General features: G+C 38.9%; 1 protein-coding gene across 4 annotated transcripts in view; it reads left to right on the top strand.

The window, feature by feature from the left end:
- The window catches only part of LOC130915132 (CUB and sushi domain-containing protein 3-like), a 386,272-nt gene that overhangs the window by 263,158 nt on the left and 103,074 nt on the right, over positions 1-20,040 (top strand). For 3 of the 4 annotated variants that reach the window (XM_057834920.1, XM_057834919.1, XM_057834922.1), the window contains exons 48-54: positions 105-263; positions 6,199-6,387; positions 8,370-8,555; positions 8,737-8,931; positions 10,396-10,569; positions 13,467-13,640; positions 15,935-16,108. In XM_057834920.1, coding sequence (XP_057690903.1) covers positions 105-263; positions 6,199-6,387; positions 8,370-8,555; positions 8,737-8,931; positions 10,396-10,569; positions 13,467-13,640; positions 15,935-16,108 — 1,251 coding nt within the window. The remainder of the gene's footprint in view (positions 1-104; positions 264-6,198; positions 6,388-8,369; positions 8,556-8,736; positions 8,932-10,395; positions 10,570-13,466; positions 13,641-15,934; positions 16,109-20,040) is intronic. The other variant, XM_057834921.1, reaches the window with a different exon arrangement.

Here is a 20,040-nt window from a genome sequence, read left to right as displayed (position 1 = left end):
TCCTCTCAATTAATTTGCATATAGACGCATTGTGACTTTTGCACTGACCAAAAACACATAAACTCAGACCAGCTCACTGTGCCTGTTCCTATCTTTGTCTCCAGGTCCAAACATATATAGCCAGAGCCTGGCATCTCTTAGTGGTGATATTGAGACACCATTCAGTCTTACCACCACTGGCCATCAGCTACTGCTGCGTTGGTCCTCTGACCATGGCACCAACCGACGTGGCTTCCACATCAGATATGTGGGTGAGTATCAAAGTATGTATCCAGTTTATGATTATTTTCTCTTTCTTTTATATTTAGTCATGAATAGTATATTATGTCTCCAAACTGTATTTAAGAATTCAAATGCAATCTTACTATTTTTGTCTTCACAAAGAAAAATCTGCCAAATTATTGTTTTTTACTAACACTATTCATCATGGAGTTGGGACAATGTGTAAAACGTACATTAAAACCATATAATGATTTCCAAATCCTTTTTCAACTTACTATATTCAGTTTAATTGACAGCACAATGTGTTGCGAACCTATGCTGTACAGTACATCAAACAAAAAGTAGGTAGAATTCTTCCTCACAGGCTTCAACAAATGCACTTATTGAGTGTTGCTAAAAGGAAAAGTGATGAAACAGAGTGGTAACTATGCCCCTATTCCAGCTTCTTTGGAGTGTGTTGCAGGCATTCAATTCAAAATGATTCATTATTTCCAAATACAAAAAAATAAATAAATAAATAACACCATGTTACATGATTTTTTTGTTGTTGTTGTTCCTGGCTTGTAATCATTTTGTTTGTGTTGCTTGGGTCCATACTAAATGGAAATAAATGCCATTCAAAAGGTAAAAGTTGGGTTCTGCAAAATTAGATGCTATATTCAAAATTTCCAATTTTACATCCTAGTTATGCAGAAAATACTTATGTTAAATGTAATTTATTTGTGTTTCAGGCCAAACTAAGCCTATAAAATCAGGAGGAAAATGTACTGTACATTTATATTATAAAAGCATTAGAAAGTACAACAGTAAAGAAAAGAGGAAAATAGAATTTCAAAGTTGTGACCACAAACCCGAACTCGTCGGAAAACAAAAGTGTGTTTTTATTAGTGTTGCACCGATAACGTTTGAAATATATATATGTATGTATATATATACTGTGTATATATATATATATATATATATATATATATATATATATATATATATATATATATATATATATTAGGGCTGTCAAAATTATCGCGTTAACGCGCGGTAATTAATTTTTTAGATTAATCACGTTAAAATATTTGACGCAATTAACGCACTAGGCCCGCTCAGACAGATTTAATTGTCAGTACAGTGAAAGGCCAACTTGTTAATTGTGTTTTATGGAGTTTTTTCGCCCTCTGCTGGCGCTTGGGTGTGACTTGCATATGTTATGTGGCGTAATGTCGCCCTCTGCTGGCGATTCAGTGCAGCTGATTATTTGGGTTTCAGCGCGCTTTTCTGACGTGATTATATGTCGACGCGAACTCACACTAATAGACAGTGCTATTCAGACCAGCTAACGTCCGCATCCAGTATTCAGTGGCAGTTCTCATAGCCCCATCACACTGTTTGTGTCTAATACATGCATCGCTTGTGAGTTATATTCCTCCTTTGTTTATATTCATGAGCATTAGATAGCTATTGATGATGTGTATTTGAATTTGTTCACATATGTGGTGAAATGCAGTTACATTGTTAGATGCTTGTGAGCTAATTGGCTAGTGCTACTGCTCAAATGGACACGTGTGTGTACATTTTATGTTATTTTGTGATTTATGCAAGTTATTGACACATTGCCTTGTTATTTTCAGTTTTACAAAAATACAAGAAACGTGCTCCTGTCAAAAAGAGATGACTTCAGTAAAGCCCATGCAACTTTGCCACACCATCTGATTTCTTTTTGGAACTTATGTTCGCTATCTGTCAGTTTGTGTACTCACACACATTGAGGACAGAATAGGGCCACTAGTTTATTTTTTGATTGAAAATTTTACAAATTTTATTAAAACGAAAACATTAAGAGGCGTTTTAATATAACATTTCTATAACTTGTACTAATATTCATCTTTTAAGAACTACAAGTCTTTCTATCCATGGATCACTTTAACAGAATGTTAATAATGTTAATGCCATCTTATTGATTTATTGTTATAATAAACAAATACAGACCTTATGTACCGTATGTTGAATGTATATATCCATCTTGTCTTATCTTTCCATTCCAACAATAATTTACAGAAAAATATGGCATATTTTATAGATGGTTTGAATTGCGATTAATTGCGATTAATTACGATTAATTAATTTTTAAGCTGTAATTAACTCGATTAAAAATTTTAATCGTTTGACAGCCCTAATATATATACATATATATATAGGGCTGTCAAAATTATCGCGTCAACGGGCTGTAATTAATTTTTTAAATTAATCACGTTAAAACATTTGACGCAATTAACGCACATGCCCCGCTCAAACAGATTAAAATGACAGTACAGTGCAATGTCCACTTGTTACTTGTGTTTTTGGGAGTTTTGTCGCCCTCTGCTGGCGCTTGGGTCCGACTGACTTTATGGGCTTCAGCACCCATGAACATTGTGTAATTATTGACATCAACAATGGGGGGCTACTAGTTTATTTTTTGATTGAAAATTTTACAAATTTTATTAAAACAAAAAAAATTAAGAGGGTTTTAATATAAAATTTCTATAACTTGTACTAACATTTATCTTTTAAGAACTACAAGTCTTTCTATGCATGGATCGCTTTAACAGAATGTTAATAATGTTAATGCCATCTTGTTGATTTATTGTTATAATCAGGGGTGCACATATTTTTTTTGCCCAGGTTCTCAGAGGAGGACCTGAAGATGTGACTTGGTCCTCATTGAGCTTGAGAGCCGACCCGCCTGATGCGATAAAATTATGACAAGCTTTACTTAGAGCCAATTACCTTTAATTAATTATATTAACAATTAATGCTTGATTAACGTCAACTGGCACAACAAAATTGCCATTACTTTGAAGTGAAATGTAAAGAAATAAACATAAAAGCACTAATTCAAAATAAAGGGCATTATGCGGCTCCCACATTAACTCCAAGCCTTTGTAAAAGTGGGATGTCCTCCTCATAAGAGCTCATTGAATGTGCATGTTTAGCTTTGTGAAATGCGAGCAAAAACACGTTTGTCAGTGCATGGCGCTGTTCTTCAACTTTATTCCGCCACTTGTCCATAGGGCGAGTGGGGTCCTGTCTGACATCGATAGTTTGCTTAATTGCCACATGCTGGTTTTTTTTCGTGCTTTTCAAAGTTTGGATGGCTGAAATTCTTTGACCCTACATAATATGCGCTGCTCTTATCAGCGACATTGGGATTCTCACGGCAAATTTTGTACCACATTTCCATGCGAGCATCATTTGCTTCTAGTCATGGTACCTCCTGATGCCACTTTTCAGCAAAAGTCCTTTTTTTCGGTAGCTTCGGTGACGTCTCTGTCATCTGTCTGTCTTTTGACGGGGGTGGGGAAACACGGAAATAATTACTCAGTGGGGCCTGCCTCTTTGACATTTTGAGAAGTGATTTTCTCATGTCCGCTGCAAATACAGTGGTCAGCCATCGGTACGCAAAAGCGTATGGAAGCCGTTGAGGGCCAGCGCGTTTGTCTTCGTCCAGTACGCATGCGCGCATGCGAACCACTTATGTGCACCCCTGGTTATAATAAACAAATACAGTACTAATGTACCGTATGTTGAATGTATATATCCATCTTGTGTCTTATCTTTCCGTTCCAACAATAATTTACAGAAAAATATGGCATATTTTATAGATGGTTTGAATTGCGATTAATTACGATTAATTAATTTATAAGCTGTAAGTAACTCGATTAAAAGTTTTAATCGTTTGACAGCTCTAATATATATATATTTATATATATATATATATATATATATGTATATGTATATATATATATATATATGTATATATGTATATATATACGTATATATATATATATATATATATATGTATATGTATATATATATATATATATGTATATATGTATATATATACGTATATATATATATATATATATATATATATATATATATATATATACACCTTTGGCTCTCCAAGGCCAAAACAGTGCTAAATTCGGGAAATTAAAACATGTATACTACTAACCCAACAGTAAGAAAGTAAAAATACAATGAATGAACTGAATTGACTTTTTTTAAACCCTGAGTTTTGGCTCTCAAAGGCCAAACAGTGCAACTTTCATGAAATTATAAATAATGATAATTGACCACAGCACCCTGTCTCTCTATTAGCCTCCCTCTTTGTTCACCAGCAGCAACATAACTCAACTCCATCTATAGCTACTCACAAATGCAAACAGTGCACTAGTGAGACTCTCTGCACCAAAAAAACACTTAGCCGCTTAGCTTGCTTACTTCTACCGCATTTTTGAATAGGCTTGCTACCCGTCCTTTGAAATAAGAATTCATTCCGAATTGGGAATCAAAAGTTGCGTTCCGTATTGAACCAATACAGAATATATGTAAATAGATATATTTCTTTGCATTTCAGGAGTTTTGGGGATGTCCCTTTTTTTTAAGTAGCCTGTACGGCTTTGGTGGCGAGGGCGGCGTCCCTTATTTCTATTTCTGAAAGGTGGCAACCCTACTTTTGAAACAGGTCGCAAATGAATGCAGCATTTCTTTCGGAAAAACACAATAAAAGTAAAGTAGTCTAAGTGAACTGACCAGGAATTGTTGCTATGATCCAGCCCCCTTCCTCTGGATAGCGGTCCTGCTGTTGCAGCCTCAAACTCTTTGTGTTCGTTCACGTTTTTTTCAAATGTTTTATCATGTTCGAGGTATTAAAGCTGGCCGATGTAACTCCACCTCTCGAACCTTTAAGGCCGCAAATCTTGCATGCAGCCATTGTACTCAGAGAATCTATGCTGAAATATTTCCAGACCGCTGACATTTTCCTCTCCTAGTTTCAGTTTGTGTATGTTTTGTATCTCCATATGAAAAAGCTGCCTGCATTGGTTAAGAGCGGCCATTGGCCCCCTCTCATTGGTCTGTAGCTGGTCAATAGCGATAGCTGCTTGGCATGCAAAGTTGATCACGTGTGATCACAAACCACAGTGTAGTGAGCGCCAGGAGAAAGAAGGCTACAGTCAAGTGTTATAATACTGGACCGGTAAATGGTATCGGCACCCTATTTGTTAGTACTCGTCGATACCGATACCACCATTTTTGTGCTGGATGCCCCCCCCCCCCACACACACACACACACAGATACTGGTATCGGTGTATCTTTAGTTTTTATATGTCAATGAGACAAAAAAAATTAGGGAATACCACTTCGAACCAGGGAACAAAATATGTGTTACATGGTGTAATAATCCTCATCGTCATAATCATCAGTTTGAACATTAAATGTTTGTTATTTTATTTTTGGTATATTCAGTTGAGCGAAGGTAAGAAACGAACTGCACCATGTGAATCATTGTATTTTTATCGTATTTACATTTAACACACATTACGTTCCAACTTCATTGAAATTGGGTTTGTCACATTATCTTGTCGTTTGGAGATATAAATTAACGGTAGTATGTTACTAGTTAACATTCAAATAGATAGCAATTTCAGAGAGAGTAATGAGAGCCACAGCCATTATTCTTACAATCTAAGCAATGAGTAAAAATAAGATAGTCACAGGGAGGCTTGCATGTTGTTTTGCACTCCATTTCAAAAGGCTTTAAATTCGTAATTGTCTGTTTAATAACGCAGGTGGTGCTCAGCAATTGGGAATCATCCATTTGAGATGCACCACAAAAGATATTCATTTTTCATGCTCTCTCCATTATATTTAATACACGACTGTTACAATAAAAGAAAGTCAGTAAGATAAATTTTGTTTTTTTGATTTAAAAAAAAAAAAAAACTCTTACTTGATTGGCCTTAAACTGTACACAAACCAGTGTTAACATTCGTGTAAAGCTATTTAAAAGCAAAGTAATATTTATGATTATTTATTTCTCATTTGTCTTTCTTTTTTTTCCCTACTCCTCTATTTTTTTCTCCTTTAATTTATTCTCTCCTCTTCTTTGCCTTTTCATTCCCCAACCCAATCTCATTTGACTTTTCAATTTACCTTAGCAATGTACTGCAGTACCCCTGACTCTCCACAGCATGGTTTTGTGGTCAGCCAAACTGGGGGTCATGTTAACAGCACAGTGCGCTGGGCCTGTGACAGGGGATACAAGCTGATAGGAAAGGGCACAGCTGTATGCAAGAAGACCACCTATGGCTACTACACTTGGGACGCACCAGTTCCTGCCTGTCAAGGTGAGTTTATTTAACAAAGGCAACCGTTTATTTCCTACTCCATACTTATTATTTTTTTCACCCTATACAACACTTGCACTGAAAAATCTCAGGGCTTAATAGGTTTATTTATTTAACTGTCAGCCAGTGATGTGTGCTGGAAAGGAAACAAGAATCAATCCACCCATTTTCTGACACTTTCCACCTCTTCATATTACTTTGACTAACTGGCCTTTAGGATGCAGAGTCCACTACCGCTTTTATTTTGTCCATTTAACTACTGTAATTGGGTCGTTTGATGCTCACATGAGAATGTCTCATTTATATGTGCATGAGCGCATGCTGAAGTACAGATGCACACTCACGTTGCAACAAACAGCAGTAGATGAGGAATAGCCATCACCCAATGAATTAGATATTTACAGATATGTAACATATGTAATATATCCTGTGTGGGGGAAAAAAATCATATTCCAAGTAACTGAGCTTTTGACAGAATGTGAATACTGAAGAAAATATGCAATGAATAATGGATGAAAGTGAATTGAATCCTCTGATACTATGCATAAGTAGAGTGTCGGTATGCAACCAGTATAGTGTGAATGGAACTCTTTTTGTGGAATGGCTACTGGCTGAGACTGGGGTCAGTCCAGCCCTGTGACTGAATCACTGTAGTCATTTTTGAGCATGCATTTGTTGGGCTTTATTTTGAGTGAAAACACTTCACACCTGGGATGTATTCCAATAGCATAATAATTGCTCACAGCTTGTCCAAAACACATGAACTCAAACAGGAGCAAATGAGGCAGATATATTATTGCCGATATTGTCCATCTGCTTTATTCTGGATGCGGGAGATGAATTTGTAGTGCCATTGCTTTTGTTCTTCATATTCTATTTTTGTTTGTATGATATGGTGTGTATATCAATGAAGGTACAAGTAATGTATATGAATTATTTTAATGAAAGTAATTTTATTTTTATTTTGTTTTGTTTTTTTATTATGTAGTAGGCACACTGACCTAAAATACTCCATGTCCTTTGATCTTGTAACAGAATTTAATTTGGCGGAATTGCAAGCCCTATCCCCAAATTGGCATGAAGAACACTTTTCAGCCTTGTAATCAGTATGTGTTGAATTGTGAGCAAGCAGAAGTCAAATGGATGTTGATTGATTCTCTTTGGGGTCGTGAAGGGCAATGTTGTGGCTGTAGGCCATATTGGCAGATGTACCTTTTGATGTCTCTCAGTATTCAGTCACAATTGCTGCTCCATTTTATTATCCGCTTGTTTGCATAATTCTTCCCATTCAGTGTAGTTCAGCAGATGTGGGTTTCCCTTGCATGCAGTTTTCCTCGTCCCATTCGTCTGATAAACACTTTGAAACCTTAGATTTGCATCTAGTTTAAGTGCAGTCGTCATCGTAGTCTGGATTCAAGCTCGGCCGGGGCATTGACTCATAACTGTGGGAGGTTTTCTGTTCGAGTTATTTGTTCTTGAAAGGCTGCAAAAAAAAATAATAATAACAATAATAATAAAAATAAAAAAGATTATGGAAAATATGGGACTGCTCTTTTCAAAAACATGATATCAAAAACCTTGGAAACTAAACTGTTAACCTATTCCAGCCAGCTACGAGCAGTAGGGGTACACCCTGAATTGGTTGCCAGCCCATTGCCAGTCACAACAAAACAAACAACCATTCACGCATACATTCATACCAAGGTACAATTTGTAGTCTTTAGTCAGCCTACCATATATCTTTTTGGGATGTAGAACGAAACCGGAGTACCCACGAAGGCATCGGGAGAACATGCAAACACCGCACAAGAAAGCCAGAGCCCGGGCTTTAACCCTTGAACTGTGAGACGGACTTTTTTACCACCGTCTTCCACTGTGCCGCATAAGATATTGAATCGTATTCCAGACAGTTTCATCTCCACAGAATCCATCTCGTCTGTGTAATAGACATCATTCAACAAATGTCTTCTTGCTTCCTGCAGCTGTTTCATGTGGCGTGCCCAGTGCGCCAGTCAACGGAGGTGTTCTCGCTGCTGATTACTCCGTCGGCACACGGGTGACCTACTTTTGCAACAGTGGTTACCGGCTTTCCTCCAAAGAGCTAACAACAACAGTCTGTCAGCCAGACGGTACCTGGAGCAACCACAACAAGATACCCGGATGCATCCGTGAGTATCAACACAGCTGGAGGAAGAGGCAGGGAGATACTAAGAACCAGTAACAGTGAATTTTAAGAAGTTTACTAGTGGGGAGCAAGTTTAAGATTGAAATCTTTCCTTATGTAACATGAATGGTATAAATATGAATATTCATGGTCTTTTCTTTCTATTTTGGATGGTTTTGCCACAGTTATGATGTGTCCGAGCCTCAGCTCCTTTTCGCTTGACCATGGGAAGTGGAGTATCGTCAATGGGTCCTCTTATGAATATGGTTCCAAGATCATCTTTACTTGCAACCCGGGATACTTCCGTGTTGGCCCTGCTCACATTCAGTGCCTGGCAAATGGGGTTTGGAGTTGGAGAAATGAAAGGCCTCGATGCAGAAGTGAGAAATAGTTTTTTTTGTTTTGTTTTGTTTTCCTTTTACAGAAAATGTACTGTATAACTTAATAGGAGGATAGAAGAAAGAAAAGTACAACCTTCATCAGAAAATGCATGCAAGTGCAAGGCTCCCACACTGCACGCTGAGTTTTTGTATAATGGAATGAATAGGTTTGTAAATTAACATCCACCCTACTTCAAGCGTCTCGCTTGGCTTCTGTTTCATAGATTTTTCTTTTATTATTATTACGAGCCTTTGAGAATCAATGTGTTATTCTACTTAATCAACAGCTCAGACACTCAATTTTGTACAGTAGTTTTCAAATCAGAGCCAAAGCCTGGCTTACATATATGTACTATATGTGAAAGGAGATTAGAAAGAAGGTTTTTTTTTTTGTCCTTTTTTAATATTTTATGCCATAGCTTTTATGTTGTGTGAAATAAAAAATAGCTGAATAGATTGCAAAAGAGAACAGGAAAATATTGATACATGTGGAAAACACAATCATTACGCTTCCTGGACTACTGGATACGCGTGTCTAGGATGACAACTGGTAAAATTGCTGTAAATTCCTTCTTACTCTTTGGATCTGGAACGGGAAGGAAACGTCTCAATTCCTTCCGTTTTCTCAGAAGTTATTGTGTTACTGTTTGCATGGATTGCAACAGCACAACAATAACCTAATTGTGGCAAAACACAATACAGAAATACAAACCAGACTTCACCCACCATAGTTTGTATTTTACAGTGCAGCAGCATCCAATTAAATGTTGGCGTATTTTTGGGGGGGGTTTGAACCGAATACATACGAGTGCATTGCATTAGTGCGTGTATCGATTGGCTCTTTGTACTTGACTCCAAATTTCCTGTTTAAAGCACTTGCCGAAACTACTCAACACAGCCGCAAATCATCTTGGTAAATCCTCAGCCAACGCATCATTGATAAGCAATTTGGAGAAGGGCGTATACCTATTGTTACATATACTAATACAGATACTGTACGAACATTATGGTGATATGATTAATTATTCTTTTTTATCAAACAAGCCTGATTAGTGTCCTCCACTCTAATTTTCAGGAAAGCCAGTTGTACGACACTGTAATACAAGCGAAATACACACCGGAACACAATGTTCACGTTATTGTTAATATTGCTTTTTGCCCAAAAGATATAATATTTTAGGAGGCTTATATTTGGTTGTTTACCAGTAATCGAAACTGTAATACATGGCTGTCCAAGTTCACAAACCCAGGGAAAAAAAACTGAACACGACATATCCACTGCAGATGGGATGCCAAGTCGTTATGTGCTCAGATCCCATTACAATAAGGACCTTAATCATATTTTTTTCATGTGAAATTAAGTCAGGTGTCAACACTAATGTCATCCATGTAAAACCCAGCCTTGCATCCTTTTGGTATTTAATCACCCCATGTCCTTTCTATCTTTCATTTTATGTCTTGCAGTTGTTTCATGTGGCGACCTGCCCATTCCGCCTAATGGAAAGAAAATTGGGACTCAGACTACCTTTGGCGCATCAGCCATTTTCAGCTGCAACCTTGGCTATGTTTTAACAGGATCAACTGTTAGAGAGTGTCTCCTGTCCGGACTTTGGAGTGGTACAGAAACTCAGTGCCTAGGTAAAATATTAGCCCCAATATCGGTCTGATTTGCTATAGAAAAGGATTTTGTAGCTTGTGATACCAAAGTATTTGGTCAGAAACAAGAAAACTCGTTCTCGTGTGAATAACCCATGATTAACAATGTTGTGTAGAAGCAATTTGATTTTTTTTTAGCTTGTTTGATATTCTGATATATTTTTGGTGTGGCATGACTTTTCATCAAACTACATCAAACTACATGACTGTAATGGATTGCGTGTACTGTAACCTTGCCTCTCCGTCGTCACTGTAAAAGTTATTCATGCTCACAAAAGAGAGATGAGTGGAACAACAACAAATTTAAAAAAAAAAAAAAAAAAAACTGGTGGACTTGCAAAACCTCTAAACAACATTCTACTGTTTTCTCTGTAGCTAGTTACATATGATTACAGTGGTATGAATAAGTATGTGAACCTTTTGGAATTTCTCACATTTCTGCATAAAGTCAGCGTCAATTGTGATCTTTCCCACAGATGAAAAAATAGAATCTGCATTAACTAAAACCACCTAAACATTTATAGGTTTTCATATTTTAATGAGGGTAGTATGCAAACAATGACAGAAGATGGAAAAATAAGTAAGTGAACCATCACATTTATTATTTTCTGGGCCCCCCATTTGTAGCAATAACTTCAACCAGACACTTCCTGTAGCTGCAGATCAGTCTGGCACATTGATCAGGACTAATCTTGGCCCATTCCTCTCGACAAAACTGATGTAGTTCAGTCAGATTCATGGGATGTCTGGCATGAATCGCTGTCTTTAGGTCATGCAACAGCATCTCAATGGGGTTCAAGTCCGGACTTGGCCACTCAAGAACCTGTATTTTGTTCTTCTGAAATCATTCTGAAGTTGATTTACTTCTGTGTTTCGGATCATTGTCTTGTTGCAGCATCCATCCTCTTCTTAGCTTCAACTGTCTGACAGACGGCCTCAGGTTTTCCTGCAAAACATCCTGATAAACCTCTGAATTCATTCTTCCATTAATGATTGCAAGTTGTCCAGGCCCTGAGGTAGCAAAACAGCTCCAAATCATGATTCTCCCTCCACCATGCTTCACGGTGGGGATGAGGTGTTAATGTTGATGAGCTGTTCCATTTTTCCTCCACACGTGACGTTGTGTGTTACTCCCAAACAATTCAACTTTGGTTTGATCAGTCCACAAAATATTTTGCTAAAACTTCTGTGGAGTGCCCAATTGCCTTTTTGTGAACATTAAACAAGCAGCAATGTTTATTTAGACAGCAGTGGCTTCCTCTGTGGAGTCTTCGCATGAACACGATTCTTGGCCAAAGTTTTACATGTAGTTGACGTGTGCACAGAGATATTGGACTGTGCCAGTGATTTCCGTAAGTCTTTAGCAGACACTCTAGGGTTCTTTTTTACCTCTTTGCGTATTCTGGGCTGAACTCTTGGCATCATCTTTGGTGGACGGCCACTCCTTGGGAGAGAAGCAACAGTTCCAAACTCTGCATATGCAGACAACTTCTCTGACAGTAGGTTGATGAACAACCAGACATTTAGAGATGGTTTTGTATCTTTTCCCAGCTTTATACAAATCACCAACCCTTGATCGTAGGACTTCAAACAGCTCTTTTGACCGAGACATTATGCACATCAGGCAATGCTTCTCATCAAGACAATTCTTACCAGATGTGTGATTTATAGTGGGCAGGGCAGCTTTAAACCACTCATCAGTGATTGGGCACACACCTGAACTTAAATTGTATGGTAAAAAATGGTTTCATTTGCTCTTTGTCTCCTTAGGCAAAGGGTTCACTTACTTATTTTCCCCCTTCTGTCATTGTTTGCATGCTATCCTCATTAAAATGATGAAAACCTATAAATGTCTGGGTGGGTTTTATTAAAGGAGACAGTTTTTTCATCTTTGTGTTTTTGACCAAAATAAGATCACATTTGATGGTGATTTTATGCAGAAATGTGAGAAATTCCAAAAGGTTCACATACTTTTTCATACCACTGTATGTTGCCTGTGTTCTAGCCGTATTATAAGTAACTAGGTATTGCTTCAACCTCTTCTTGAAGAATGTTCATCCCAAAAGAGTCGTTTATGGAGCATTTGTGGGACTACACCACAAACATTTTATATTCTTTTAGTTCTTTTATAACCAACACAAAGTACTGCCACAATCAAACTAGGATATAATCCCTTGTAACTCTTGTTGGTGCAGCTCTGACATAAGTATGTACTGTATATTCAGTATCGTTGACACTTTTTCTTGTCTTGCCTCTTTGCCACGCTTGAGTAGCCCAGTAATGTGTAAAGAAGCAGATACAATCATATGTTGAGTAATGTTACCAGTCCTCAGACTGAGACATTGCAAGAATTGAGGCAGTAGTCTGACATAGCGCCATCATGTGCGACCAAATTTGTCTTGTAGTTTAATCCAGGCCAAATGTTCTCACAAACTTCAAAACCAAAGTCACATTTTGGGCCAAAAGCAGCTGGGGCTTTATCGTTGGCCAGAATGAGATAGAAACAGCTGGGGAACCAATGGATGACTGTTTATTGGTTCACTTGCCAAATGCTTGTGGCTGATGGTAGTAAACGATTTAGAAATATGTCCAGTGTGCTGTAGTTCTGGATAGCATGTGGAAACTCAACATGGTAACCTAATAATTTTGTTGAGCACAGTTCTAAACCATTTAAAGAAACATGTCCTTCAACTCTGTGTTCCCTTTGGGATCGTGATAATAACTTTACATTTTCAGTATATGTAGTTACTGCAAATGTGTTTACATCGTGCTTTATTTAATGGATGGTGTCAATTTATTTGCACGATGTATAATTTTTTGTTACAGTCCTATCTGAGTCACTTTATATAGATTTTTTTCCCCTCATCTTCTTCCTCCAGCTGGTCATTGTGGCATTCCTGAACTCATTGTGAATGGGCAGGTGATCGGAGAGAACTTTGGTTATCGAGACACTGTGGTTTACCAGTGCAACTCTGGATTTAGACTTATTGGTTCATCAGTCCGGATTTGCCAGCAGGACCACAACTGGTCTGGAACACTCCCAGTGTGTATCTGTAAGTGCTTAAATTCTACTCATTTTGGTAGACCAGAAACGACTTCATTTTTTAATCGCATGTGTCCATTGTTTTGTTATCATTGTGTTTTCCTGCAGCAACAAATAAGAGCAATAGATAATCATGACTGTACTTCAGTTTAAAGAATTTAGCTACGGTATATACTTTAAAGTGCTTACAACAGGAGAAAAAAAAGTCTTAAATAGGATTTTATTGTGAATTAGAATCATATTTTGAGACAATTCGACCATCTACAACAATTTAGCAAAGCAAAGATGATGAGAAATTAGTCTTTTAATCTGCCGGTTAGCCACGCCTACCATTAAAGGGCTCTAGCGTCCCCAACAGGTGGATGATGTCAGCGGAGTCACGATTTCATCTGATTTAGTATGCAGCCCATTGAGGGGGAATTACTCACAACGAGAAAAACGCGACGAAGAGAGCCGCAAAATGTCTTTGTTTCAGTCTCTCTACTCCAATATTTTTACAGGATATTCTTTTTATCCAAGTATTTTTCCCCAATAACTAAATAAATGGCTTGAGAAGGACCAGTCAGCCCGTCGAGGGGGAATTATTCACAACGAGGAAAACGCGATGAAGAGAGCTGCAAATGTCATTGTTTCTGTCTCTCTACTTCAATATTTTTACGGGATATTCTTTTTATCCAAGTATTTTTCCCCAATTGCTAAATAAATGGCATGGTCATGACAAATAACAGTTATGTGCTAAATGGAATATGAAATAATAAAAATGCACTTAGTCAGGACGACATGGCAAAATTACTCCATAATGATCAAAACTGTCGACTTCACCTTTACTGTCGCACCTCCCGAATGATATTTTATGACACCTAAATCGGGCTTATGTCATTTCCCTTCCCCGGCTTCGGAGAATGTAAACAAACCAAGAGGTGTGACAGCTAGCCGACATGCTAACCCGAACCGAGTGATGTTTAAAAGTCTTCGTAGCGGAAAATCACACATAACTAGCCCGGATCATTTGACATGACGACTGGGTTGTCGATTGTCGTCGACGATCGGCAAACCGCCCGGCAGAGAGCAATTTACAGCTCGTTCCCCGGAGGAGGGCGGCTGCAGTTGTTGTGCAGCTAACGTGCAGCTAATGTGCATGAGGAGAGCTTTTTACATGCCTATCAATGATCAAACGTAAGTAGTCCTTTATTTAAAGTTTGTAGTGTTTACTTTGTAATCGCTGTATTCGCGGCTATTTTTAACGCAAAGTTGCAATTTCTGATCGGTCGGAAAATTTGACAGAACACCGGGCACACCAAGAGTGCAAAAGCCGTGTATAGTGCTCGCCCGGCAGGGGGATGTGCGACAAGCCGCCGGTTGTCGGCCAAGGGGACAAGGAGCTTGTCAGCCACAAAATGCAAGCCACCTCCGTATTAAAATGATCCCAGTACTTGAAATAATACAAAACAAGATGTTTACTCACTTCCTCGTAAATCCCATGGTCCCACAGGAGTAGGGCTTGTTTTGGCCAATGTCAAAAAGGCGCACACGCCTGTCCCTCATACATCAAGATTTTTCTGCAGGCGTTTGGCTGGCGTGATGCGAAAAATAAACGTATTAATCCGCAAAATCAGCTGAATCCTTAGTCCTTCTCATACAACAGTATGGCTGTATAGTGAAGAGGACTCCTTCCTCCGTACACGTCACAGCGCCCTCTTTCTCAACTTGAGACTGTTGCCGGAAGTCACTTATTTTCATGGCGCGGAATTCAAAAAACTAAATAAATATAGCGATCGCTTCCACACACATCCAAGTGGTCCATTTCATTCAGGAGCATAAAATACCGCGTGTATTATGAAATAATCATGCTTTTTCGTGTCACAGGCACTTTATTTCGAAACAACCTAGGCGTATGACTGACAAGACACAACCTTTCAATGTAAAACAAACGCATGAAATGACATAGTTCCTGACAAATATATCTTTGGGAAATATTGTATTTTACTTATAGCTTTTTTTATGTAAGAGTGTCATTTTAATTTCCATAAGATGATTCTCACCTATTGACTAATTTAAAGACGCTTTTTACTTTCCCACACAAAGGCATCAAATAATGATCTTTGATTCCCCTGCTGTGCGGAGAATGCTATTTTATGGTAATAGTGTTCTTTTAGGACAGTATTGATGAACGCGCACCCGCAATCGCCTTTTATTAAGTTGCTCTCAACCTCATGCAATCTTTCTCCATCACCCCTCCTCTCTCTACCCTGTCTTTTTCTCCATTTTCCTTTCCTGTCCCTGGATGGTATGTGTCAACAATAGCTGTCACGTGTGGCCACCCCGGCAGCCCCATTTACGGGCGCACCAGCGGCGATGGCTACAACTACAACGATGTGGTGCGCTTCTCCTGCAACAAAGGCTATAGCCTAGAGGGTCCTTCATCAGCCCAGTGTCAAGCTAACCGTCAGTGGAGCCAGCAGCCTGCAACATGTAGAGGTGACACTTTTAGCATCAGCCCATGAATAATAACTGTTTTTGTTACAATACACAAGTAAAAGTGCAGCTCTGAGGAATTAGGTAGACTACAATACAGCTTAGGAATGCGAATGTTTATACAAATCATTATTACAACATTTAGCATATTCCCCTTAGATATTGAATAACAGAAGGGTACACATCAGCCAAATTTGTACAGTTTATGAATATTGCCCTTATCAAGTGAGAGAGCATCCAAGTATGACGATTTTCATGAAACCATGCAGGTGCAACTGTGATTATTTTGGTGCACATGGGAATTCAAATACTGATATTTAACTCTAGGGTATTTTCTCTCTCTTGCCGAGTGTTTTGAATGAACCAGATAACTCATATACACTAGAATTTATAATGGAAACATAATATTCAATTGGTCCTGTGGAGGAAACTCATTTCGGCCGCTTGTATCCGGGATCTTTCGGTCACGGTCCACAGCTTGTGACCATAGGTGAGGGTAGGAACGTAGACCAATTGGTAAATCGAGAGCTTCGTCTTTCGGCTCAGCTCCTTCTTCACTAGTACGGACCGGTGCAGCATCTGCACTAATGCGCCTGTCGATCACCTGCTCCCTCCTACTCTCACTCGTGAACACGGCCCCAAGATACTTGTACTCCTCCACTTGGGGCAGGATCTTATCCCCGACCCGGAGAGGGCACTCCACACTTTTGGACTGAGGACCATGGTCTCGGATTTGGAGGTGCTTATCTTAATCCCAACCTCTTCACACTCGACTGCGAACTGCTCCAGTAAAAGTTGGAAGTCATGGCTTGATGAAGCCAACAGCACCACATCATCTGCAAAAAGCAGAGGTGCAATCGTGAGGTCTCCAGACCTCAACGCTTCGGCCATGCCTAAAAATTCTGTCCATAAAAATTATTAACTGAATCGGAGGCAAAGGGCAGCCTTGGCGGTGTCCAACTCTTACTGGGAACGAATTCGACTTCTTGCCAGCATTGCGGACCAAACTCTGACACCATCGAACAGGGATGGAACAGTTCGGGCTTTCCCTTAGTGATCGGGTGAGAAGCTCGGTCATCCGGGAGGGACTCAGCGTAGAGCTGCTACTCTGGGTCGAGAGGAGCCGGCTGAGGTGGCTCAGTGATCTGGTTCGGATGCCTTCTGGACGCCTCCCTGAAGAGGTGATCCAGGCATGTCCCACCGGCGGGGGCCACTGGGTACGACCCAGGACAAACTGGAGAGACATATGTCTCTCGACTGGCCTGGGAACGCCTTGGGATCCCGCCGAAGGAGCTGGTTGAAGTGGCTGGGGAGAGTGAAGTCTTGGCTTTCCTGTTAAAGCTCCTGCCCCCGCAACCCGGCCCCAAGCAAGCTGAAGATGATGGATGGATGGAATATACAATTTTGAAGTAGACCAAACTATACCGCTTGGCGGAAGTGTTTCCCAAAATCAATTCCAATAAAGTTATGATATAAGGCGCACCCGTGTATAACGCGCACCCCAAATTTACTTGTAAAATCTAGGGGAAATTATTGTACCAGTTTATAACGGGCACCCGAATTTTAGCACCAATGAATAGAAGAATACAAGAAAACAGAGCTCGTATACAGATACAGAAATGTCATTTTATTGACTAGTAAAACACAGCACAAGCATAGCACATTGGTAGTTCAAAACATTACCGTAAACTGACAATATGTACGTAATAATATGATTTGACAACTTCTCCAACTTACCAGAATCCAGGAGAAAAGTAAACAGATGTGGCTTTTCTTTTAAAGGGTGCTGTATAACTTGCTCGTTTCATCATGATGAATAAATGTTTCTTCCATGGATAGATACGGTAAAATAAAAGTGAGGCTTAAAGTCGGAAAACTGGAAGCACGCATCGCTGTAGACCAGGGGTGTCCAAACTTTTTGCAAAGAGGGCCAAATTTGGTGTGGTAAAAATGTGGGGGGCCAACCTTGGCTGACGTCCTTTATGTAGAACAATATATTTAAGCAAATTTTAGCAAGCCATTCTGTGTGTCACATATGCTTTATTATTTTTTTAAATTAATACATTTCAACAATCTCAGTTCCACGGAATCTCAATTCCACGGAATCGTTTGGCAGTTTATCCAGCCTTTGCGGCGTTCTCTTTCGACTCTCGGGCTCTTGCAAAATACTGCTGCTGTGAAATTAAACTAGCTTCAACTTGCTTCAATTTCTCGCTAATCGCTTCGCATCTTCCCTGTAATCTTGTCGTACATGTCAGCGTGTCTTGTTCGGTAATATCGCCTCACATTTAACTCTTTAAAAACAGCGACTGCAGACAGTTGTTGCGTATTTTAGTGAAGAAATAGTCCAATTTCCACCTATCCTTGAAGCGCCAGCCGTCGCAGTCAACTTTCTTTTTTTGTTGATTGTCGCCATTTTAGAAAATTGGGAGTAAAGGGTCACACGGGCGAATGTTGCTTAGAGTGCTGCTGCCTTTTCGTGGGTAAATGAGGAGCAGCATTTCGTGTGTAAGATACTTCATATGCTGGTAGCAGTACTGCTGACCAATTTATTAATTATTATTATTATTATTATTGATTTTATGACAGAGGCTGGGGGCCGGACGAAATTTGACCACGGGCCGCATTTGGCCCCCGGGCCGGACTTTGGCCATGTCCGCTGTAGACTTACAAGAGTTGGTATTTGGGTTTGAGTTTCCCGAGGGACAGATATAGTTGACGGCCACAGAAAGTCTGTGTTGTGTTACATTTGTTACGGTCCGAGTTGCAGAGCTGCAATAAACACTGACTCAAATGAGCTCAAGAAACTCAATTATGTGCTTTATGAAGAGTGAAAAAAGCAGAATTTAACACAGACGAAATCATTCTACCAATCAGAGTGAAGTATTACCGTGTAACGGGTTATATCAGAATTCACCGGCGGAACTTATGTTGGCATGTTGTATAGTTCCCGGGGGAAGGTATTTTGTCGAGGGAACAGCCGGAAAGATAGTTATGTTCCGCGGGTTGCATGTGAGACAGACATTGCTACCGTATTTTGTTGCAGCCTAAATGTCAATAAAGCAATGCGGATTAGTATGAGGGGCCGTACAAGACATTTTTCAATCTGGCCCTCTCACACACATACATTCTCCTTTCACATACATATATATTCACTCTCACACACGTACATTCTCCTCTCACATGCACACATTCTCCTTTCACATCCATACATTTTTACTTTCACATTCATACATTTTCACTCTCACATTCATACATTTTCACTCTCACATTCATACATTTTCACTCTCACATTCATACATTTTTACTTTCACATTTATACATTTTCACTCTCACATTCATACATTTTTACTTTCACATTTATACATTTTCACTCTCACATTCATACATTTTCACTCTCACATGCATACATTTTCACTCTCACATTCATTCATTTTTACTTTCACATTTATACATTTTTACTTTCACATTTATACATTTTCACTCTCGTATTCATACATTTTTACTTTTACATTTATACATTTTCACTGTCACATTCACACATTTTTACTTTCACATTTATACATTTTCACTCTCACATTCATACATTTTTACTTTTACATTTATACATTTTCACTCTTACATTCATACATTTTTACTTTCACATTTATACATTTTTACTTTCACGTTTATACATTTTCTCTCTCACGTTTATACATTTTCACTCTTATATTCATACATGTTTACTCTCACATTCACACATTTTTAGTCTGTGAAATGTATGTTTGTATAAATAAAATATATGTGTATAAGAGTGAATATATATGTATGTGAGGAAAGTATGTATGAACGTGAGAGGAGAATGTATGTATGTATGAGTGAAAGTATAGTGAAAACGGAAGGAGTCTAGTTGAAACGGAAGCCAGCTCTGATTGGCTAGCTCTGAATGGTAAGCT

The sequence above is a fragment of the Corythoichthys intestinalis genome, chromosome 4, assembly GCF_030265065.1.
Source record: "Corythoichthys intestinalis isolate RoL2023-P3 chromosome 4, ASM3026506v1, whole genome shotgun sequence".
Taxonomy (NCBI): domain Eukaryota; kingdom Metazoa; phylum Chordata; class Actinopteri; order Syngnathiformes; family Syngnathidae; genus Corythoichthys; species Corythoichthys intestinalis.
The sequence above is the reverse complement of the archived record's forward strand: the minus strand, read 5'-3'. Positions and strand labels throughout refer to the sequence as shown.